Source organism: Pyrus communis, chromosome 8 (assembly GCF_041283825.1).
Source record: "Pyrus communis isolate YQ-2024b chromosome 8, ASM4128382v1, whole genome shotgun sequence".
In the NCBI taxonomy this organism is placed as follows: domain Eukaryota; kingdom Viridiplantae; phylum Streptophyta; class Magnoliopsida; order Rosales; family Rosaceae; genus Pyrus; species Pyrus communis.
The window spans coordinates 16,346,817-16,371,065 of record NC_142572.1 but is presented as its reverse complement, the minus strand read 5'-3'; the positions used below and the strand labels follow the sequence as shown (position 1 = coordinate 16,371,065).

The window sequence follows — 24,249 nt, the reverse complement described above, 5'->3', positions numbered from 1 at the left end:
GATCCCGAGGCTTTACCTCGGACAGGATCCAAAATAGGCCCAATAGATGTTATCCTATAAATAGAATTACTGTAGTATTAAGTGGCAACCATTAACTTTATCTTTAGACCTAATTACAGTTGCAAGCCTTCTCTATTTCTCTCAAATCTTCCTCCAACAAAAAGATAAGGAAGTTATTATTCGCACACTCATTTTTACCTCTTACACGCTTTTATTAGTTTTTCACCATTATTGTTCTTCAATTTATTCGGTCTAACCACAAAACAATTGATAAGAAAGTGTGAAAAATAAGAATGGATGCATAGATAGCACTATCCTATTATCTGGTGCCGATTTTAGTTTGAGTGAAGCGGGTCGAACTAGACCGTACTCACCCTAAGCAATGCAGCCCACCGGCCCATAGAAAAAAAAATTCAAAATGGCCCGTTGGCCCAATAAGGCTAACCCTAGAAACTGTTTTGGGTGGGTCACATTAAATTAACTAAGGGACCCACTCCATGTAAGCCTTTAAACCCTCTCATCACTCACACGCTGTCGTGTCCGTTCAGATTAACTCCCTCCATATCTCCCACACGCTCAAAACTCCAACTCTCAACCCTAGATTCGCCAAAACCCACCGACCTAATCGAGTGCTCTATGGCGGAGGAGGAGGTTGTGGTTGCCGTGGAAAGCCCTAGGCCGTCGGATCATAAGCGGAAGCTCGAGGATTTGGAGCCTAAAGCAGCACCGGAAATAGTTGAGCTCGACTCCGACGGGCCGGATGATGCGAATGCGGAGCCTGGATGCGCTGAAGAAGTTGATGTGCCGCCTTCAGATGAATCGGAGGCGAAGAAGCCTCGTCTTGATGACAAGCCCCACGGAATAGGTATTTTTGCTTGAATTCTAGGGTTTTTCTCATCCTTTTGGCTGTGAACTAGTTGCGGGTTATCTTGTTTTTAGCTTCCATGAGTATTTTTTTCGGTTTTATTTGCTAAAATCTTGTGAATGTTTTTGAAGTGATTTCCTGTAATTGTTTGAATTGATTAGCATTATGAAGTAATTCTTGATTAGAAGTACTTAAATTTGTTATAAAAGAAATATTTTTTGTGCCCTTTTTGTAAAGGATTAGGTAATTTACTAGTTCGTAAGAATTGGTTTGCATGAAAAAAATAAGGGATTTTTTTTTTTTTTTAAATTTTAATGTGGCATCTTCTTTGATGGTAACAGCTAGTGAGAATGGCCACCAAGAGGAGGAGGTAGATGAGCCCGAAAAAGAGAATGAGGATCAACCAAATGTTGATAGCGGTGACCCAGAGGTCCCCCAGCCTACATCTGTGGAAGTTACTGAAGCAGTGACCGACGAGCAAAAGTCTGAAGTTAACGAACAACATAATGACATGAATGGTGAGCCGAGCGACACCCAGCAGCCTGCTGAGAATTCTGTGGCGGAAAAAGCTGAGGAACCCCCTCAAGGGGAGTCTCAACCACACTACGCGGAGGAACCACAGCAAGGTGGAGCTTACTTTGTGCAACAAGAGCAGCCTTCTGCAAATGAGATTTTGACACACAAAATGGAGGTTCCTAATAATAAGGTCTGCTGCTTACATTCATATTATGTAACTGGGAGCTCTTAGCTCCTATTGGTTCAAATTCCACCTATAACTTGTGCGGAATTAATTTGTAAATATTAGCTGGAAAGAAAAAAAAGTGGCCTAAAGTATAAATATATGTGCAGGTTGGGGTTTTAATTGGAAAGTCGGGGGATACTATACGGTACTTGCAATACAATTCTGGAGCAAAGATTCAAATCACAAGGGATTCCGATGCAGACCCATATTCTGCAACCAGGCCTGTGGAGATAATAGGAACTTTGGATAGTATAAGCAAGGCAGAGAAACTGATTAATGCCGTTATTGCAGAGGTTATGCTCTCTCTGACTCTGTCTTGTTCTGCTTTCCAAGAATCTTGTTCCTCTTATATGTTTTCACAATTGGAGATCTGTAGTTTTTTCATGCTGAATATGGTGTACTCTTTTTTTCAGGCTGATGCAGGGGGTTCTCCTTCTTTGGTTGCTAGAGGTGTTGCTACTGCACAGGCTGTTGCAGCTGCAGAACAAATTCAGATTCAAGTTCCGAATGAGAAGGTGATTGATTTTCTTCCATGTGTACATGATCTGTGCCTTTACATTCCATAATACTTTATAAAAGTCTAAAATTTTCTTCTGCTAGGTCGGTTTGATAATTGGCAGAGGTGGGGAGACCATTAAAGGTCTGCAGACCACATCAGGGGCACGCATCCAGGTAGTTGATATTGTATGCCTTGCCTTTATGCATGGGAATAGAATGTTACTCTTTTTTCTTACTGCAACGTGTCCTTACTGACCTAACCTTTTTCCTGTCATTTAGTTGATACCCCAACATCTTCCGGAGGGGGATGAATCTAAAGAAAGGACCGTCCGAGTTACTGGTGATAAGAAGCAGATTGAAGTTGCTAAAGAATTGATAAAGGAGGTTATGAATCAGGTTACTATTTGACCTAATCCTTGAAATTTTTTTTTTTTTTTGGATTTTTAATTTGTGATTGCCTATACAGAGGTTGTTACGTTTGTGGTTTTCTATTTTCTGTGAGCGGTATTGTGGTTGCTGCTGTAGTTTCTTCTGCATTGAACCATTGTCACTGTATGGTGGTTGATTTCTTTTGTTTCTTGTACCTGTTTCTGATCTCATACACCTGCTAGGCATGTTTTACGCTACAAATGGTTGGATACTGTGTAAAAGCATGAGCTTTATGTGTAGCATTGTGCTTTTCTATTTTAGTTCTATTTGAAGTGTGCCTGTATAATGGCTTTCCTGCTTAGCTGAAATGTGGTCAACCATATCCTATGCTCATCAAGATTTAAGATAGAGATAGTCAAGTGTTGTTATTTAGATATTGAGTAAAATGAACTGAGGTATTTGGATGTTTTGATTCTTGTCAATTGTTTTTGGAGACACCGATAAACAAGTACACTTACATAGTATGGTATGATTGGATGTCCAAGAACTGTATTTGCATGCCTGTGACAACTTTTGGTCCATTTGAGGAAAGAATTGTTACCATATTTTGCCATGGGAATGAGAGCATGACCTTTTGCTCCTAAGAGTTTGCAATATTGATGAATGAACGATGCCAACGTCGCTTAATTGCTGTTAGGAAGATCATGTATTCAATCAAAGATGCCGGTTGCCATGATTTATTTGTGTTGAAGGTGCCAATTTCGAATTGGTTGGCTTTAAAAATGCAGATTTGGCTATTGCATTTTGCATGGGGTCAGCATTGCCTAGACAACCACTATTCACTCTCATCCACCGAAGAAAGGTATCAGGCATTTAATCTCGCGATTGCAGGATGTTAATAGTTGGTAAGATTGCTTTGAGACCTGAAGTTGAAAATCCTAATTTAGTAAGACTATATTTCATTAGCCTTAGTGCTCATAAGTACTTCCAATATTCTATGCATGACACGTCCATGGAAAAAATTGATATTCCTGGTGACTTCTTGATTCAAAAGAATTTGTATGAAACCATTAGTCAAAGTGTTTGTGTATGATGATATACTGATGTTCTCAAACTATGTGTACATGTCTTCTGATATGTATCAATGAAGGCACCGGCATTTCTTTGGCTAGGGTCAATTCTAGAATATAACAGTATCTTACATCTATTACTTGTTACCCATTTGAATCGACTTGAACTAATTCTGAAGCATGCCCCACAGATACGTTAAGCAGAATTATCATAGTCCTCAAAGGGTTGAAATCAACATGTGATGTTTCTTGCTTGATACTTTGAAATCCTGATGTGCCTGTAATTCAATGTTGTGGGTTTGCTTGAAATTCTTTGTAACATTTGAGATGATGCCTGTCAAAGTTGGAGTCATTAACATCAACTAATTTTCTTTACTGCATGTTGACTTGAGAGAACAAAAAAAAGAAAGGACAATTATTACTCGTGTAGTAGTGATAGAATTTTAGCAGCACCTGGCTATCTCTGCTATTTGAGTTTGGAAAGATCTTTGGAGGGTAAACGCAAGCATGTAAAACCAGATCTGTGACTATTGCATTAGAAATCAACTTTGCATTGTATCTTAGTAGTTTACTTTTTGACACTGAAATGATACATGGATGACTTTGCTGAAGGGGTTATAGTGGGTTTGAACTTATTAGACATTTACAGAGGCACCTGTCAACATATTCTTTTTTTTGTTTGTTTGATAAGACGGGGACTGTGATAGCCAGACAATATAGAACTACCCTGAGTATACGTTTTGTTGAACATACTTCTACAATGAATTGTTTGATGGCTTACTATTTGTTTTAGCAACCCTTTAAACTAGTTTGTTTCTATTTAGTGAACAGTTGTCTGCTATGTGTAGTCTCGGACATTATTTTCTTGTATTGTTTGTTGATTGCAATTTCACATTGTATCTTTTGCTATAGTAACTCTTGTTCCTTGTATCCATTCATCACATTCAGTCAAGATACTGCACAGGAGCCCTCAAGTTTTAAGAACGCAAGATGTGGCTAGAGCAGCAACTTCTGTATTTAGTTTCTCATTTATTTATGGATTTGTTGTTTATATGTACTAATTATTTCATTTTGTGATTTTCTTTGAATAGACTGTGAGGCCATCACCTCTCTCCAGTGGTTTTAATCATCAGGGTTATCGTCCCCATGGACCAGGTGGTCCTCAATGGGGTCCGCGAGGACCTCATCTACCTCAGCCATATTCGTATGATTATCCGCAACGAGGACCTTATCCATCCCATAATCCTCAGTACCCTCCTGTGTATGGGGGTTATCCTCAACATATGGGTCCAAGAAGTGGCTATGGTTCTGGTTGGGGGCAAAGGCCACCTTCCAGCATGCCACATGGTGGTGGTTATGATTACTATGGTGGACAAGGAGCAGATGCCCCAGTATCTGCCCAACATTCTGCTCCCGTTCCTTCTCATGCACCTGGACCATCTCCTAACCCTGCAATGGGTGCACCCTCCCAAGCAAATTACAATTATGGTCATCCGGCAACTTATTCCCAGGCTGCACCTCCTCAGCATAACTATGGGCATGGATACGAAGAACCAAAATATGATAATCATGCTCCAATGCAGTATCCCTACGGAGGACAAGCACCTTCTCAGCAATATCCACAAACTGGAGCTCATCCAGGTTATGGTCCACAGCAGACTTACAGCAAGCCACCACCTTATGGCATGCCATCACAAGCTCCAAATCCTCAGTCTTATGGCCCTCCTAGGGCTAGTCAACCTGGAGACGCGGTTTATCAGGGTTCTGCACCACCTCATTCATATGGTCCAAATGTCCCGGCTCAACAGCCATATCCATATGCATCCAGTGGACCTGCTCAGCAGACCTATCCTGCGTATGGTTCTGCACCAGCTGCTGATGGGTACAGTCAGCCACCACCCGCTTCTGGCTCGGGTTATCCACAACAAGGAGGACAACCTGTTAGTTATGGTCAGCCTGGTGCACAGCAGGCACCTGGCTATGGACAGGCAGCTCCTACTGCAGGGTACGCACAATACCCATCTTCTCAGCAAGGTTACGCTGAGCAGGCTGCTCCAAACGCAGCAGGTTATGGGTACCAGGGGTCTCAAGACCCTGGATATGGAGGAGCCTCTGCAGGAGCATATGGTGCACCAGCAGCTGCGCAGCCAGGTTATGCACAACCAGCAGCTCAACAAACTTATGATCAGTCGATCCCCCAGTCTGCCGGTTATGGAGCTGCACCACCAGCTGCATCAGCTGGTTATGGAAAGACGGTGTCCCCCCAGCCTGGTTATCCCCAGTATGACTCGAGCCAAATGTATGCTGCTGCACCTCGCTGAATATTAGACTAATCTAGTTTCGTTTTTCAGAGTTTCATGTTGTTGTTTGATGCCAGATTCATTTTCCTACCAGTTGTTAGGCCCAATCTGACTGGTTCGCCGAACATTCGCACTTACCGTGTTTTTATATCGATGTAATGCAAGCCCTACTGCTGTATTAAATTGAGAACCTTAACAAGGGAATGATATAAAACTTCTGATATATATGAATTTCTTTTGTCATTATATTCAGTCCTATGATTTCTCCAGCAGAGGCAGAGGGGATGATATGTTGGAGCAGCTCTTATTTATTTTTCATGTAGTTGTATAATGTGTAATCATCTCATATTCTGCTTGTGGAGATATTGTGTCATACAATACCCCGTTGCGATCAGGAATTCCCCTTGCTTGGGAGCGCTTTTAGGGCTTGTTTGAGATTGCTCTTGTTGAAAGCACTAGTTCATAAGCCATTTTGATACAAGCCCAGAAGCGCTTTCGAGTGTTTCTTGATGATGCATCTTGTAGGTGTATTTTCAGAAAACGTTACAAAATCAAAAGATTATTTTTAAGTGGTTGAGAATTAATTTTAGTTATTCCCGAAACAATTTCAAACAAGATAAATGCTTTTGACGTCTCCTAAATACTGATAATTATTTTATGATTGGCAGACTAATTAATCATGACCTTGTGAATGTTTTGAGGGTTTCAGGTTTTTGCAACGGATCGAAATCGACAGTCGACGCAACATGCACCGAGCCATGAAGTCTTATGGATTACATAATCACCCTAATTTAGAGAGCGACTTAAACAATACGGATGCACCATTAGCTTTTCTTTCTTAATGGTGTGACGTCGTGTGTATAAAAACATATTTTATTAGTGCAGGATATTACAGTAATAGTGTACTTAATTAATTTTAGAAAAATATATATACTAATATAGTAAGAGAAATACTAAGGAGATTTACATACAATGAAACTTTCTGTCATTTCATATTTTTAATATAATATTTTATAATATTAACATAAAAATTTTGTCAAAAATATAAAAGATGAATAGTTCATAAAAAATCCTACTATTGAGAATTTTTAACATTTCTCACAAGTAAATATGAGATCATGTGATGGTGGTGGGTAGAAAAGAAAAGAAAATTGGAAATAGGGCGTAGGTAGGGTTTAAATGTTTATCGATTCGAGGTGGTGGTGGGTGGGCTGTCTACCGTCTAACAAATGGCAGAGGCCTTCAGCTTTCAGCTCTCTCTCTCTCTCTCCCCGTCTCTCTCTAAACTATAATGTCTCTCTCTCTCTTCTCCCTCCGTCTCTATCTAAACTAAACTGTAATGTCCCTCTCTTCGCCCTCCCTCTCTCTCTAAGCCGTAATCTGCAATGCAAGCAAGAGAAAGCAAATGGGGCAAAGAAAAAGAGAGAGAGTATCTTGTTGGATACGCAACAGAAGTTGCAGAAGTGGCCTGAATCCTGAGAGCAGACTGACACGTCGCCATCTTCTTCTAACTCTTTTATTATCTTATTCCATGTCGTCACTTGACACCCTCCGGTTCCATCTCTAATTTCACATTCCTTCCTTCCTCCCTACCAAATTCCCACCAAAAAATTAAATAAAATCGAATATATAAATTCATGTCTTTATCTTGACAGACTGAGATACCATTATTTTTATTTATTTTTTGTACCACTTAATAAGAAGAAGGAGGATATTCTTCCAAATACGAGTGGTTTTATTATTATTGTTATTCAGTCTTATTTCTTTCAAATTTATTTTGTTAATTATAGTCTCACCATTCGCAGAGTTTTAAGCTAAATTATGATTTACGTTCATGTAGTTTTGAGGGAATTCTCTAATTTTGTTTCTTTTTAATATTTAGGCGTGTAGTTTATTAATTGTTGAAGTTAAATGACAATAGCTTACTTTGGTGAAACGTGTTTATCGTCGTAGTACTCTTTCTATCATTTTTCTTCCTATTGTATGTTTATGGTTTTATGAAGTATTTATGTTGTTCGAGAGTATCCTATGCTTTGATGTTTATATTCGTTAGATTTTGCTTATTATAACTTTAATAAGAATTTGAATCACATTATTATTAGTTCATTAGACCAACTTCAACCCTGGACTCTAATCTATTTTTCCCCTTCTATTCCCCCCCAATTGGACCCAAAACCTAAAACAAAACCAAATACCAACGAGGATTTAGCCCAAAAGCACTGATGGAGCCTAGCTGCGCACGTGAACTCGCCATAAACAAGCCCAATCTCAGCCCACCAGCACACCGCACTTTCAACACGCGATTTGACGCCTTCAGCGCTCGGCATGGGGGGCCCACTGTCAAGGCAGTTGTCGGCCACCATCACGAGCCCAACGGCTCTACTTGTAATTCGACGGTTGGTTTCTTTGGATTAAATTTTTTTTTTTTTAAATCTAATTTTAAAATACATTGAATTCAACCGCTGAGATCGAATATAATCAAATGTAACAGTAAAAAAAAAATCTAACGGCTCAAATTTAAATCCAACGGCTAAAATAATTTTAAAAAATTATTTAACTCAAAATTCACACAAGAACTCTATAAATACCTATGTATTTGTTCAAACATCCACACAAGAGGTTCGAATGTAATTTCTTGATGGAGGACCTCAACAAATACACTCCAGAGAGGAAGAAATTATTACGTGCTAAGCAAAAGGAAATTTTGCGAAGGCATGCCACAAGGAATATATTTCAAGATGATGATTCATCTCAAGGCTATATCCCAAGTCGATATCATTATTAAGTTTATGTAGTTTATGAATTTTCGATTGTATTAAGTTTATGTGGTTTATTATTAAATCTTATATCTTGATTTTTCATATTCTTCCATAGTGTTTCATGAGTTTCATGTATCGATTTAGTGATTTTTCAATGTTTATCGGAATTTAAATATTTTTATATTAAAATGATCATAAAATTAATTTATGATTGTCTACATAATTTTTTTAAGCTAATTAAAAAAATAGCTTAAATTCATTCTTTTATAACCTTGAGCTAAAATTTTAAGTTTTAGGCCAAAAGTTAGAGATGATCTTATGAGGTTAAGTCCATCCCTTTCCTTTTAATGTAAATAATATCGTTTGTTTAAATAACTCCAATAAGACTATAACAGGTAAAACTTTCGAAATATTCGGTACTCTTAAGGCATTAAGAAAAATTCTCCTAATTCTATTAATTAGATAATACCAATGACAATAAAGATGAAGTCCGTGGGTATTTAGCTATTACATCACTCCCTTTTAAAATATATTTCTTCTTTAGATTCATAACTAAAAAATGCCAGCCGTGCAAAAAGAAGAGATTTTTAAGTAGGCAGAAAATACGATCAAGTATATCAAGTGTTATAATACAAATAATTAAATACTTAAACAAATTTTAACCTTCTATATTATGATACTTGATGTTTCACATCACACCGAAAATTACTCTGCAAAAAGGGCAAAAATAAACAACTGTTAATGCTGCACATACCACATTCATACCAAAAATACCAAAATACGATAAAATTAAAAAAAACATTGAGAACGACAGAGTGTACAAATAAGAGCTTTCGTTTCATTTCATTTTTTTTTTTAATTAGTAATTACAAAATAATGGGAAAATTGATCAAAATATTCAAGGATTGAAGAGCAAATTCCCACACTTGCATTTCCAGCTCATTGGCTTATAATTCGTAATGTCATCTCCTCTGGAGTAAGCTACATTCTTGGGAGAAGTAGAGGAGCTGCCGCCATGGCTTCTCATTTTATTGCCTTGAGGAGCAACTGGAACCTGAACCGCCACGCAACGCCCGCAAGCGCTGCAAATCCGCTCGCACCTCGGCGGCGCTGATCCTATTTGACGTGCGTTGACCGCCATTCCTGCTCTATTTTCCTCTAGAATTCTCGCCGGAGCAGCCTCAGTAAGCTTGCCTGAAATTGTTCTACCACCTGAAAAATCAAAACCCATAAATTAATTAAAAAAACAAACAGAACCCATCTGAGCTTTTCTTTTTCTTTGGAAGAAAGAGGTGTTTTTTATTTATTTTTTTCAATAAATTTAAAAAAGGAGTAGAATTTACTGACCTTCAGCCATAAATATCAGATGGGTCGAGCTCGAAACCAAGAACAGGATTGAAACGCAAAGAATTCTATTTCTGTGGCAAAAGATGAAATTTTGAGAGCTGCCCATTTCTCAGAAGAGGATTGGAAAATGATTATATGAACAAGTTGAAAAAAAACAAGATCAGATTTTTGCAGAGAGTGAAAGTTTCAGAATGTGAATAGTAAAAACCTTGATGGGAGGAGACAAGGGGGATGCAATTAAAATTGAAAGTTCAGAGAGAGAGGGAGAGATAGGGTGTTTCAGAATAGACATATATATATATATATATATACACATACACACGTATGTGTACAGTGTATATGGTGGACGTGGAGGACAGAGGAGGCAGAGGAGGAAAATGGTGAGATCAAATCGAGTAGGGAAGGACCTCAGCCTCGTTTGATGGGCCTCCAAAAAACCAGGTAATTACTAATTAGTACAATTTATGAATTATGATTCTAAAGCAAAACAGAAACATTTATGACTTTTGCATCTTGGATAGCTACTAGGGAGCCCACTATGTTCGGTGTATAATAGGGGCAAGGATTTTCTGCCTTTCCACTTTCGGTGTTTTTTCGTATTTTTTTATTTTGTGTGGTCACAGTTAAGTTACGTTAATATTTTATATTATTTTTTTATACAGATAATAAGACAAACATGAATAGTAATATAAAATGTTGACTTGGTTTAACCGTGACCACACGAACGGGAAGGCACCGAAGTGGAAGGGCAAACAATCTTTGTCTGTATAACAGATATAGTTTCTGTAGTTTATTCGAGTTTTCATTTTCGTCTCTGTAAGAATTACTTTTCATTTTCATCTTTAAGTGTTTCGTACATGATCTAATATTTTAATGAATAAGGTCTTGAGTTTCACTCATGCTTTCTAAATTTAAAATTCTCTCATTTCTTAAATTATCCTAATGAATAGTACGTTGAGTTTCCTCATCAGACCAGCCCAATGCAGAAATGGTGAACGAATTTAAACCAATTCGGACCTAAAATAGCCAAGTTTGGTATGTCTCTATTCTATTCAGTTTTGGTGTTATGTGTCCATTTCAAATTGCACTAATAATCCATGTAGTTTATTTGAGTTTTCATTTTTCTGTCTGTAATTTTTTTTTTTTTTAGCATTTTCGTCCTTATTGTCTCATTTTGTTTTCGCTTCAACTAATGTAATCTTTTAATCCATTTTAGTGCACATCTTCTCGTGATCTCATTTGATCATGAAAAAATGTAAATGAAATCTAAGCTCCTTAGCCGTTTGGTCAGGTTTCGCTCAAAGCAAAACTAGTCAAGGAAACCAAACCAATCAACTTTGGTTAGGGTGGTCCTAGTCGGTTTTAGACTTTAACCATTTTAAGAAAAAAATTATAAATTAAATTGGTTCAGACCGCTTTAGTTCAACTTTTGAACCAAAATTAACTTTTATTCAACACGGTTTTTTAGGCTAGTTTATCGATTCAACAGTCTTAGGCCCGTCCCTCCACTCCTTTTGAAAAACTCAACTTGGAATGAACTTGCCTCATTTGTCGAATTTGACTAAGAGTGAAAACAAAATGAAATTACAACGATGAAAATGCAAGAAAAGAAACACGAAATCGAAATCCAATTAACATATAAGGACTATAACTTTATTTGGTTGTTATTTTTTGTTTTTTGTTTTTATGGATTGTGAGAATCTGCGGTGCTCCATCACAACACGCGAGAGTGCTCTGTTTGTTTCTTTATTTATCGAAAAGAGTACCATGGACGTTGGATTCCGTAGATTTCCCGGGAAAGATACTATTCCTGGGTGTGCATAGAGGAAACTGGATTTTGGGGACACCCAAAAATTGCTCAGACAAGTTTCTTTCTTTCCATCAGATTCTGACAACACTTGTCCTTGATCGAATCCGGACCGTCGGATTGGAATTGGATTTGTACCTTGTGCGCAATAATAACGAGATTAGTTATTCTTCAAGTTCCCAAGCAACCGTGTATGGAAAAGAAGGCTGCGTCATCAAATCAGACGGTTGCTTGTTTTTTGGCCAAAAATCGAAGGGACAGAGTTGGAGTTGGAAAACTCTGGTCCGGATCGGACCCTTACAGAAGCTGTCATCTTTCAAGACTATCAATTAATGCGTTTCCAAGTTTTCACCGCATCTTTGCTACGACATTCCTCAGTTCACATCATGCATCGCATGGAATCAACTCATACGAAGCTCCAATCCGAAACTAATTTTCGTCAGTGGTTTAGGATTACAAAGTACTAAAAAATAGAAGGTGAAGATTGATTTTAAGAAATCGAATGGTTATAATTGTTTAAAAGTTGACTATTTGATAGGTGGGATTACCGAAAACAAACCATTCTAAAAATATGACTGAAAAAAGGTTTACATTAGAGTTTGTATGCGTTTGATTTGATTTATTTTACTTTAAGTTAATGAACAAACCAAACAACTATTAAGTGATATGTTTTGGTTCGTTTAGGAAAATTCAGGCTATGTTCGATTCAAGTGGTTTAGAGGGTTGAGCTCAATAATCCTCTATTGTTTTTTTAAGTGATTTAGCCTAAATACAATACAGGGCTCTGGGAAATACTTTTTGCACACTAATTTTTCCACCTCAAACACATTTCTCACTCTATTCTTTTTCTAACTATTGAAATGAAAGGAGAATCAACGGTTAAAACTAAAAGAAGTGGGTAGAAAATGAAAAAGTACTTGCAGAAATTTCTTCCCTTACAACTCATCGATTCAACCGTGCATGGTATTGTTTTTTAAAGCATAACTTACATGCACGTGCTTCACGTTTGCCTGGTTTCACAACCCTTTCATATATATGTCAAATTAATAAAATTCTCGATCTGTTCATTAATACATGATTAAAAATCTTAACGAAATCAAGAATCTTCCGAACTCGACACAGTAAACGCAGAATGTGTACAGATAAAAAGGACTCTTATAATGTATATCTGAAACAATGATGCCTCATCTACAGTTTGTGTTGGTCCCTAGCTGGTTCAGAAAATTAATATGTTAGAGCCCTTTCAAACATACAATAATACATGAAAGAATACACTGAATAGTAACGAAACTTTAGTCACAGGTGAAGAAGTCTGAAGGAAATTGTGGGAAAAGTGCTAAACAAACTGTAACCCCGTGAAAACTGGCAGCTTCCAAAATCCAAAAGCATCTGAGAATCGAGAGGAGTTTCTGCGTGTTGAGTGGTGACCATATTCATTTTCTCACATAATTTGTATACCATCAGTACGACGCACACTGGTGGTGATGATGATGGACCCATTTTATATAAGTCCTTCTCCGTTCTTTGTCTGCACAAGAACTATTACTCACCTTCTCTCATCTCATGGATACTTCGAATTATGAATATATACATATATAAACATATATATATATATATATATATATATATATATTATGCAGCCTAGCTAGTTTTGGTTCCAAACTTCAAACAAATCTCATATCTCTGAATTGCATCACGTCGATCGCATGGATACGATGAATTTGTCCAATGACATCACAAGAAATTTAATCTTATACCTTCCGTTGATCACAGTAGGATTATAAATCACAGCCGGTTGGGTGGGTGTTTAATCTATTGCCAAAAGAAAAGAAAAAAAACTTTTAAACTATTGTGCTTAATTCTCTTACAACAAATTATTTCAGTGAAAAGCACTTCAAAGATCAAACTATAAAAAATTATATTATTTGTCAACTGTTAATTTGGATGTAATGATAGTCAAGTACATTAACATTTGAGTTCGAAAAAATTCTATCCTCTCCAAAACGGTGTTTTTAAGTACTTTGACTATGAAAAAGGAGTTTTGAGATAAAAATTTTCTTTTCGGTTACAATAGTTTCGAGAACTTACTATATGATACAAAAAAAATGATATAATATATATATATATATATATATATATATATGTGTGTGTGTGTGTGTGTGTGTGTATTCACCATCAACACTTATGAACACTTGTTCACCGTTGCTTTTGGAACCAACATGAAAGATAGACTGGCTTGGGGAGCGTCACGCGGTATGATTGAGTACACGATTCCACCGCACCATGCTTTTGCATCACCCATAACTTGTGATATGTAACATGCAAGTAAATATATACTGGGGTATTACTTATTACTTAGTCACTAAATCATTGATTGGTTTGAGACGAATTGATGATTAAAAGATCTTCAAATTGAATGATTTTTGCATGTATGATCTTGATTCTGATTATGATATTTGCTTGGTTAAGATACGTTAATCGTAAGTGAGAGGACAAGTAGGTTTCCCAATGGGAGGAATATAAGCATTATCCTTTGCACATTAAATCGCCTTTGATCCAAAAGAAAAATTCTTTAACTAGTGTATTTCCCTAACAACCATTTATCTTAGTGATATTTAGCATCGGTACACTTGTGCATTAGCAAGATTTTAACCTCCTTTTTTTTTTCTTTTTTTTTTGGTCAAACTAAGTTACATTCTTTAAATAAAAAAACTAATACAAGCAGAAGAAAGTCCAAAAGATAGTCCACAACCTAAATACAAGCTCAACATAAAAAAGAAAATATAATAGAAAGCCCAAAAGGACCCAAATTAGAAACAACAAAAAAACCCTAAAAATGGAGAGGAAACCAGCAGCCGCCACCAAGTCAGCCAACGTGCCTCCCTCACAAGGCCACCGCCACCAAGAGAATGAACCAAACAAAACAACTGGATCAACGAAAAATGGAGGTGAGCGAGTCAACAGCACAATGAGCACTCGCATAATCCTACCAAATAGTGTTAATTGCACTTTAACAGCCACTCAAAACCCAAGGATGCTGTCGAGGAGAAGCACGCGAGCCGAGTAGCAGCGTTGGTTGGTAGTTGAGGATACACAACGAAAAGAAGAATTGAAAAAAGAGAAGTGCATAAAAGGCCCCGATCTGAGACAAATTCAAGGAAATTGAGACAAAACCCAAGGAATTGAGACAGAGCTCAGGACAATCAATCCAAAAAGAATAGTTGTATTAAAGTAAAACTCACCATTTACACCGAATCATCACTTAACCGTCTCTCTTTCACATTCCGTTTCCTATGTTTCTCGTCTGCAATTTTCCTTTTTCTATGTCTCATCTGACAAACCAAAAGTGCCGCTTCATTTTTTTTTCCCTGAAATAAATCTGCCCAAACGGAATTTAAGAAAAAAATCTGGAGTCTGAAAGCTTTTTCAAGTTTATTGGATAATTTCGGAAAAAGAGATAAAGCACACCAAATTAAGTTTTATCTCCATGTATAATTTTTGTTGCAAAGAGAGATAAGATTAAAAAAAGGAAGGGTGAGATAGATGAACTGAAAAAATAGGAGCAAGACTATTCAATGAAATCCCATTATTTATGGGATTATCCAATACTATTCAATGGTTTGGACTATAATCTAATGGAGGCCATAATTTATTCATAGGTTTATGGGATTTCAGGTTTGATTGTTATTAAAATGGTTTTTAAGATTAACACAACTCATTAGTTTGGTCCTTGATGTTGAAAACCAACGGAATTGGTCCCTAAGTTTGTGTATTGATTGGACAAAGATACCCTCAATTTAACCAAAAATTTTCAAGCAATGACCAAAATGATTGACGGTGGACAAACTCAAGAACAACTTATATCGATTTTCAATCTCAATGAACAAAATGAGGAGTTATACCAGTCTCAGAGACTATTTTTTACTAAAAAAAACCCATGATATAATGGGAACAATCGCACCTGATTGAGAAGGACAAGCAAACTGAGGGAGGGAGAGACGGGTGAGTGATACTGTGTAAATGGTTTAATACAATTACGTTGACGCGGACAAATTGAAATTCAGTAAATTAATCTAATGGTTGAAATCGTGCTGAATGCGAATAAATGTATCAAAGTTAAATGTAGAGACTCATGATTCTTTACGGAAAAAAAAAAACACTTCAGAAATCAAACTATTAAAAAAAAAAATCCATCATCTATCATTTAGTAAGAATAAGCATTAAATTGGTCCAGTAAGACAATACTTTCTACAAAAGCATGCATGGATTCGTATTTTCCCTCTCCTTCTCCAGAATATTTAACTCGTTTGGTCTTAAAATCCACCGTTACCAGTCTTATACTATTCTTACTGCTCATGTGGAAGACTTTTTCTCCATTGCCTTTAGAACCAACATAAGCAACATGGAAGATGAAAGGGACTGATACAGGGCCCTCGGACAGCACCACGCGGGATGATTTAGTCCACGATTCCACCACACCATATTGTTGCATCACCCATAAACTGAGGTAGCAAGTATTTACTCGTGAGCTCGAGTAATGCCAAGGAATCTGAACCAAGGCGAGGGAATTCCCGTGTTCCGAAAGAACAAAACGAGAGGCACCACGGAGCAACCTTTTTCTCGTCAATGATTTCGGCAACTCAATCTCGCTGAACGATTCAGTGGCCATATCAAACGACGCAATGACATAATTGTTGCGGTCTTGGTCGCGGCGTAGGATCCAATGCACGGCACCATGGACGAAAACAGTGTTATGATGCCAACGTTGAAGAGAAACAGCAGCAGAAGCTGGTGGAGGAGGACTGAGAGCCTTCCAGGAGCCCCTGGCTAAGGAGTAAACCTTGACTTCGATTGGGGTGTCCCCGGCAGGACCACTAGAACGATCACGAGCGTTCCTAAAAATTGTTAGAACCTTATAGTCATTGGTGCTCAAATCGTAGCCAAACGCATAAGTAGGTACAACCCATTTATACGTGCAAGGAGGGGGCAAAGTGACAAACTTTCTAACCGAAGGGTTCCAAATTATTATGGGGAATTTAGGGATGTCAGTAGCAAAGCATATGAGGCCGTTGGAAGTCCCAACCAGACCGTACCTTGAAGGAGGCACTTTGCTTCTTCCTACTTTGTAAGCCGGTTGGTAAGTCAAGGGGGCTATTTTCTTGGTATTGGTAGCATTAATGCTGAAGGAAGAAGCAGAAGCAGAAGCAGGCTTATCCCAATACAACAAATAATCATTAAAGGACCATACTAGATGGAGACGACCAATATCATTGTCGTCGGCATTTGGATTTTGGCTATGGCGGAGATGGGCGGCAATGAAGGATGAGCTTTGGATCATATATCTCCATGACTTGCTTACGGCGCAGCATTTAACTAAAGATTTGACGGACGACCTCAACAGGATTTCACGCACGATTTCTTCGGGTAAGTCGCAGCAGTACTGAAATTCCTCTTGAGGTATGATGCGGGTGGTTTTTACATCAGGTGGATATTGAAAGGCGGCATAGGAGGTGGTGGTCTTAGGGTTCTCCTCTAGGACAGAGAACCGGCGACGAGGATCACTTGGAGCCTCCTCCACCGAAGAAGATGACGACAACTTCCCCTCCTCCAAGGGAGGACGTGGTGGTGAATTGATGTTGGTGGCGCTTCCAAGAGAAGAGGTGGACATGTTTGGTTTGCTGGAACTGAGAGTTGTCGAATGGTATACCAGCAAAAGTTCCCTCCCCTTGGTGTTTATATATATGTGTGTGTACGTCGACAAGGAGTATTCGACTAGGAATCCAAAACCACAACGACATATTTCTAATCCAAACTGTAGGACGTATCGGATTTCTAAGACTTATCTCCAATTCAATCTAATGGAAATCCTAAAATTTAGTCTCCTATTTTCAATTATTCATCTACACGTATGAGGTTTTCAGTTTTTTCCTCCAATGACGAGACCTATAATTCACACCCCTAATTTATAATTTATTGAATTTTTGTATGTCTATAAATTTTTATTCTAACAATTTTAGGATTAATGTTTGTATAATCTTGTTTTATTTCTTATGAACATTGTGATGTAAAAAAATCAAAATTAAAAAAAAAAAAAAAAATTAGAGTTGGATCACTGGATTGCATATCACAATATCTATGATGTGGACACAAATAAAATTGACATTACATAAAATTCTTAACATTACATGAATAACAAAGAGATTACGCAAGAATACTTCAAGCATGTTGTTCCAATAAAATACTAAAAACAAGAAGGAAGCCAATCGGAATTTCTAACGCTCTCTTTGTCTACCAGATGAGCTAAATTTAAAAGACGAATGAAATGATCAAAGAAATTGATAGTGAAATATAGAGGTAGAGAAAAATACCAAAAATATCGAAACTGACCAAAACCAAACTGAAGGAATACCCAATCGAAAATATTGAATTATTCAGTACTCGAAACCGAAATTTTCGGTACGAGAATCGGTTCGAAATGTGGGTTTATTCGGTAGACTAACTCGAACCGAATTAAATATAAATAAAAATTTAATTTAAAATGTATAATATATAAAATTCTAAATTATTAGTGTTGTCGGTTTGATTGAGATTTAATCTCAACCGTGGAATTAACATCAAGTCACTCTCGATCAACCTCACTTCAGTACTTCAGATCTTCAATCCTCTTTCCTGATTTCTGCCACCTGATCTTGACTCCGGCAACACTCAGTCTCTCTCTCAACATCTCTCTCCAACTTTCCCTCTTGATTGAATCTCGCTCAAAGCAAGAAATTTTCACTTTAATTCGTCGAGTTTAATTAGGGTTTCGATTTGGGATTCTAAAATTGGGATTAGGGTTTCTAAAAATTAGGGTTTTATTGGATTAGAGTTTCTAAAATTGGGGTTCTTATATGAGGAATAGGGTTTCGAATTAGGATTGCTGAAATTGAATTAGGGTTTCTGAAAGGTAAAATTAGAATCCCCTGCATTTTTTCAATACGTTTTAGATCAAACATTGGTTCCTTTCTAAGATTTGATTAAGAGACTTTGACCAATTGTCACACCAACGTTTTTCTATTTTTTAAATTACATATAATTTGTTTAAAGGCATCTTCACTTCACCTTGTAACTAATTGCCTACAATTTAGGAAATTTTATTTTCCCGGTCCTTTAAACTCCTACTTTTTATTGACACTTGCTATAAAAAAATAAATAATTTAAGTAATTTAAACTTTTACATTGTTAACTACTCTTTCTATAAAAAAATAATTAATTAAAGTAAGTCCTCATTATTAGGACAAAAAGTAATAAAACTTATGTTTTGAAAACAAACGTACCAAAAATTTAAATGTACCAAAAATAAAATGTACCAAAAATTCAAATGTACCAAGAAAGCAAATGTACCAAAAATTCAAATATACCAAGAAGTCAATTGGACCAAAAATTCAAATGTACTAAGTAACCAAATGTACCATTATAATCAAACATACCGATATAAACCAAACGTACCTAACAACGAGTTTTGTTACATTCTATTTAATTTACTAAAATAAATATTTTAATAAAAAAATCTTAAATCATCATAATAAGAGATGCATAAAAATAGAAGGAAAAAAAGGAATGCTAACGTGAATAGACTTCTAATGAAATAAAATTAAGCACCAAAATTTTGGGGAAAATATTTAATCAAATTTGCAAAATGAATAGATGTTTAGTTTATATCATTTAAAAACGAGACGTCTATATCAAAACGCCTCTTTCTGAAATTGGGATTCTTAAATGATGATTCACATTCCAAATTAGGATTTCTAAAATTGAAGTTTTTAAAATTAGGGTTTTGGGTTTCAAATTAGGTTTTCTGAAATTGGGGTTTTTGAAATTGAATTGGTGTATTTGAAATTGAAATTCAATTGTTTATCTGTATCTTTTATTGAACTTTGTATGTCATTACCGATCCCGATCCCAATTCCGAACTAAAAACTCAAAATAATTTCGATATTACCAAATTTTGAGAAAACCGAAGGTTCGGTTTGGATTCGGTATTTGCCATTCTTTCTTGAACACTTGAAATATGAGAAAATTGAATTTTTTGTTTTATGGATTAGTGAACAAATTAATGGGTATTTATAGAATTTTGGAGGAGTTTTATCATTGAATCTAATTTAGATTAATTAATAATATTATTTTGATTGTTGAATTCATATTTGAACCGTTGGATCTTTTTTATTACCATTAAAATTGATTAAATTGAATTTGAGTTTTTTGGATTTAAAAAGTTACCGTTGAAAAAATATTCAAAACTTACCGTTGAACTGTAATGGTCAAGAAATCTGAGCCGCACAACACAGTTACTGTTCGAACCATAGTTGAACGCGCATTACTAAACCATAAAAAGGAGACGGGCCAATCAACGGATGACAATGGCTGGCGCATTGAGCCATAGAAATGGGCTTGCTGTGAGCGCAGTACTAGCGAATCCCTCAGTCCACTTCCTTCCCTCCAAGCACGCCCTCCAAGCAAGACCCACAACCTCAATCCTTCGCTTCTCTTTCCGAAGCCAATGTTGTTGTGGAGCATGCAAATTCCGCTGGCTTTGAGTTTGAGTTGATAACGAATTGGCACATTTCACACAAGAAAATTGTCAACCATGTGTTGGATCACATCAGCCCCATCAGAGTGTAGACAAGTGTTTTTCACCTGCAACACAATAAAAACCGTAACGCATGTCAAACTCGGCCTGCTAATCTAATTATGTAGCTTTCAGGATGGAACAGCTTGCATTGTGAAACGAATAAGAAAAATAACGGCAATGGTGAATTTCTGAAGCCTTTCGACTAATCTTTCCAACTACATTACAAGATTTTTTTGTTAAACACAATGAATTTCAAGGAAAAGAAAGCATCGACTTGCCTGAATGGTACTGTGTGCAAGGTATCTCTGTTTACTTCCGCTGAAGTTCACATCCACCCGTTCCCAGCTCATTTTGGTCAAGTTTCTGATCATTTCTTCTGCATTCGTGTTGCGAAATTAGTGAATAAAATGTCAAGGAACTAAGAAGTACAACCTCATCATAAGGCAGTCATGGGGTTGACATCATAAAATTGAGTTATCAGATGAATGCAACAACTAGTTTTATTCAAAACAAAACCATCTACATTGGATGCCTCTTGCAACATAAACTTATTCTCCCTCCAAATTTATGATTACTACAATTATCATCAATTTAGTCCCATAGAACTACTAATCGGCCCACACATATTTAAAAATAATCTGCTAAGGAACTCAGAATTTCCAACGCTTTTCTTTCAATTTATATACAACTAGTGCATGTCCTATACCTGTATAATCCCGTGGGAACATGGAACCCTATGAGTAAAAATTCCTTCATGCTAAAGCTGGAATAAGCTTCAGAGAGCAATGAACCACCGGGAATAAGTTTTTAGTCAAACAAGATACACAAATAGAATACCTTCAAAGTCAATTTTCTTGCGCCCACTGGCTATGGCTTCCAACGGTAATTCTTCTTGAGGACTTGGACTTTTAATTGTCTCCACATTTACAATATGTCGATATTTGTCATCTCTGGATAAATTTTTAAGCTGATAGAAAAGTTCATGTTAGATTAACTCCAGACACTAAAAAAGCACCCGTGAGTAGCTTCAGAAATACCTTTGGCAGCTCCTTCTTACGCCGCAGAGATGATGTACTCCATCCCACAAGGTCTATAAGAGTTGTTAAGTGCTTCAAAATAAATGATGGACATAGTAATAAACAGACTTGTCAGTTCAAATTGAAAGTTCAACTCACTCAAACTTTTACCTACATTTAAAGACACCAAATTATCTCCCAAACATGCAACCTTCAACAACACCAAATAATAGAACATAAAAAGAAACACAAAACACAAATAAATGAAAGGGATACGATCAAATCGAACATTTGCATAGGCAACACGGCGCTTGAAGGACTGCAGTGCTGATCTGTAGAGACAAGAAGATATGATGGCAAGTTCTAGAATTATCAACAACAATAGCCAATCATATATTACGAAAAAGAAGAAGCTGTAGTTATCGATGACTCACATGAATTTGAGATCTTCAGTGTCATGGACCATCTGAAGAAGAAGGGGAGGTTTTCCATCATTCCTATCAGTTAAAAACAGATGTCTTCCACTTCTACCTAGACACCATGAAGTACGAGCCGCTACCTTTTCAAGGGGTTTTACCCCACAAAACACTGGAACCTGAAATATTAAACCAACACATTATCAAGAACTATAGAAATTCTGTACCAATTCACTTGAACCAATTCTCTCCTCATTAAAGAAATTCTGAAGCTTCAAGTTTTACACGTATTGTTTAGATTAAGGCAATTCATATAATTCTGCCCTCGCGAAAATCTTGGAAGTCCAGAAGAATGTCACGAGTTGGGGGAGAAAACCCAATTACTATTCATCATCTTTCAAGATGTTGGTAGATATGTGAATAAATACCTAATTCTTCATTCAACTAAAACAATATCTCATAGTTCAAAAATGGCACCAAAAAAGTAAACTTTAATTTCTAAACAAAATACTGATGATATAACATAGAACAAGCATACTATCATAAGTTCATAATCAAATTGGTTCACCTGATTATGCCCCCAGGAACCAAGGTGCGGAGTTGCGGACGTTATAAAATTCATGGGCTCCAGTCCAGCAATTTTGCCTTTGACTTTTTGTTTCAGCAACGGATCCTCAACTCCATCTCTCCTATATTCTCCATTTTCTTGACATAGTTCTCCGGTGATGTCTCGTTCATAGAGCCTTCCAATGGCATATCTTGCTATAAGCCCACCTAACGAATGACCAACAAACGAGATCTTCTGTACACTCGGGTGACGTTTTATCACAGAAATAACCTGAGAAAACAAACAATGACAATAGCCATTAACTCCATAATGCTTTCACATACGAACCAAGCCAACGAATACGAGATCAAAAACCCATCATTCAAATGAAAAATGATAAACAAGTAGGTTCAAACTGAACAAATCCAAAAGAAAAACCCACCTCTTCCGCTAATCTCTCTCCCATCACATCAACACCATCAAATGTTAACATTGAAGAATTGCATTCACTGCCTGCAATGCAAAATTGCAAATTAATTAGCAAACTCACTTCATTGCTTGGAAATGCCATTCGTATTTCGTACAGTCTAATTTCATGGGTTTATCAAGTGTAATAATTTATTTAAAAAATAAATAAAATAATATTGCCAAAGCAAGTAACTTTGATAAGAAAAGGACTCACAGTGAGCAACAACATCTTCTGGGTATCTCTTCAGAAACTCCTTTGCTCCATATTTCCAATTCTCAGCACTACACCATAAAAATGTACAAAATCAACTCAACCCTCAGGCAACCCACGTTCATTTTTTTCTTTCTTTCGAGGGCCCACCACCCTCGCCAATTGGCCTAACCCACATTCAAATTAACAAAACCGAGACTCAAAAAACAGAGTACATTTTTCACTTACCTGCCGATGAGACCATTCACCAAAATAATCAAATGGGTCGGACTCATTTTTTCACCCGTTTGATCCTCCACCTCCATATCGAAACCCCCATTCTTATCCGTTTCGGGTTTCGATCTGAAACACCGAAATTTGGGCATGTAAGAAAACGTTTCTTTTTTTCCGCTCGTCGTCATCGTCACCTTGGTTTTGCTCCTTTTCTTTTTCCCCGCGTTTTTCTTGCTCCCTCTGTGCTTCATCTCGTTCCGAGGCGGCTCCTCAGTCCGCACGACTCCATCGCCGCCGATCTCCACATCCATCCCCGCCATGCTCTGCAAATCCGCGGAATCTTCCGTCAATGCGAGATGTTGTCGAATTTTAGAAGTCGCACGAGCTCGCGAATCGCAATTTGAAATGTGGGTTTTTTTTCACCTTTCGCCTTCGACGTCGGGCAGATGGGTCCGTACCGCGAACTGGTGCGTGCCATACTGCCATTGCTGACGGAGTTGGTGGTTAATGGCCCTTTGTCTTGAAGTTAATTACGGAAATGTCATATGTTGCGCTGGTTTTTGTATCCAGAACGTTTGTAATTTACATCTACGATTCGCGACCTTGACGGGTTGACACGTAATTCTCCTGCATGTGTTATATGATTTATTTAAAACAATTGTTATTAGCACTCCAAAATTCTTATTTTACGTTTTAAATTTTCTATATTTAGAAGAAAAAATACAATTGTGAGAAGTGTAAAATGCGATTTTTAGAATGTGAATAACACTTTCATTTACTAAAAGAAAATTACCCTTTTTGTATTACTTAATCTATTTTTGTTTTCGCTTTGTTGCAAGTTGGCCAATTGCCATGTTGTATTATTGAGAACCGGATCTCTTCCGGACCCAAAGGAACTGAGCTCAATGATCAAATGATTCGAATCATTGAAATTTGATTCAACGACCATAATTATTATAACTTTTAGAGGGGTCCATGTTTGTAACCGTTTGATCAAATTTCAATAGTCC

The 24,249-nt window shown here is 37.0% G+C and overlaps 4 protein-coding genes across 6 annotated transcripts; 1 reads left to right on the top strand and 3 right to left on the bottom strand.

Annotated features, from left to right (window-relative positions):
* Positions 1-507: 507 nt before the first annotated feature.
* On the top strand, positions 508-6,090 carry LOC137717415 (uncharacterized). Of its 2 annotated transcripts, none has more exons than XM_068456783.2 (7): positions 508-865; positions 1,207-1,571; positions 1,715-1,900; positions 2,021-2,122; positions 2,208-2,279; positions 2,385-2,501; positions 4,636-6,090. In XM_068456783.2, exons 1-7 carry the CDS (start codon positions 637-639, stop codon positions 5,863-5,865), a joined length of 2,301 nt encoding a protein of 766 aa, XP_068312884.2. In that variant the 5' UTR covers positions 508-636; the 3' UTR covers positions 5,866-6,090. The 2 variants fall into 2 exon arrangements, with proteins under 2 accessions (XP_068312884.2, XP_068312883.2); XM_068456782.2 differs by having other exon boundaries at positions 525-865; positions 2,208-2,282.
* Positions 6,091-9,419: 3,329 nt separating this feature from the next.
* LOC137716903 (EPIDERMAL PATTERNING FACTOR-like protein 2) lies at positions 9,420-10,358 on the bottom strand. The gene is made up of 2 exons (XM_068456255.2): positions 9,951-10,358; positions 9,420-9,815 (listed from the first exon to the last, which is right to left on the bottom strand). Exons 1-2 carry the CDS (start codon positions 10,054-10,056, stop codon positions 9,502-9,504), a joined length of 420 nt encoding a protein of 139 aa, XP_068312356.2. The 5' UTR covers positions 10,057-10,358; the 3' UTR covers positions 9,420-9,501.
* Positions 10,359-14,527: 4,169 nt separating this feature from the next.
* On the bottom strand, positions 14,528-23,793 carry LOC137716981 (uncharacterized). Of its 2 annotated transcripts, XR_015965645.1 has the most exons (11): positions 23,255-23,793; positions 23,030-23,097; positions 22,790-22,860; positions 22,369-22,638; positions 21,819-21,979; positions 21,661-21,716; positions 21,406-21,458; positions 21,206-21,335; positions 20,647-20,744; positions 20,042-20,433; positions 14,528-15,136 (listed from the first exon to the last, which is right to left on the bottom strand). XR_015965645.1 is itself a non-coding variant. In XM_068456310.2 (10 exons), the coding sequence occupies exons 1-10, from the start codon at positions 23,557-23,559 to the stop codon at positions 20,362-20,364; spliced, it is 1,284 nt and encodes a 427-aa protein (XP_068312411.2). In that variant the 5' UTR covers positions 23,560-23,793; the 3' UTR covers positions 18,156-20,361. The 2 variants fall into 2 exon arrangements, 1 of the variants encoding a protein (XP_068312411.2); XM_068456310.2 differs by lacking the exon at positions 14,528-15,136 and having other exon boundaries at positions 18,156-20,433.
* Positions 15,936-17,593, bottom strand: LOC137716979 (F-box/kelch-repeat protein At3g23880-like). Its single transcript, XM_068456308.2, has one exon. It carries the CDS (start codon positions 17,423-17,425, stop codon positions 15,962-15,964), a length of 1,464 nt encoding a protein of 487 aa, XP_068312409.2. The 5' UTR covers positions 17,426-17,593; the 3' UTR covers positions 15,936-15,961.
* Positions 23,794-24,249: the final 456 nt, after the last annotated feature.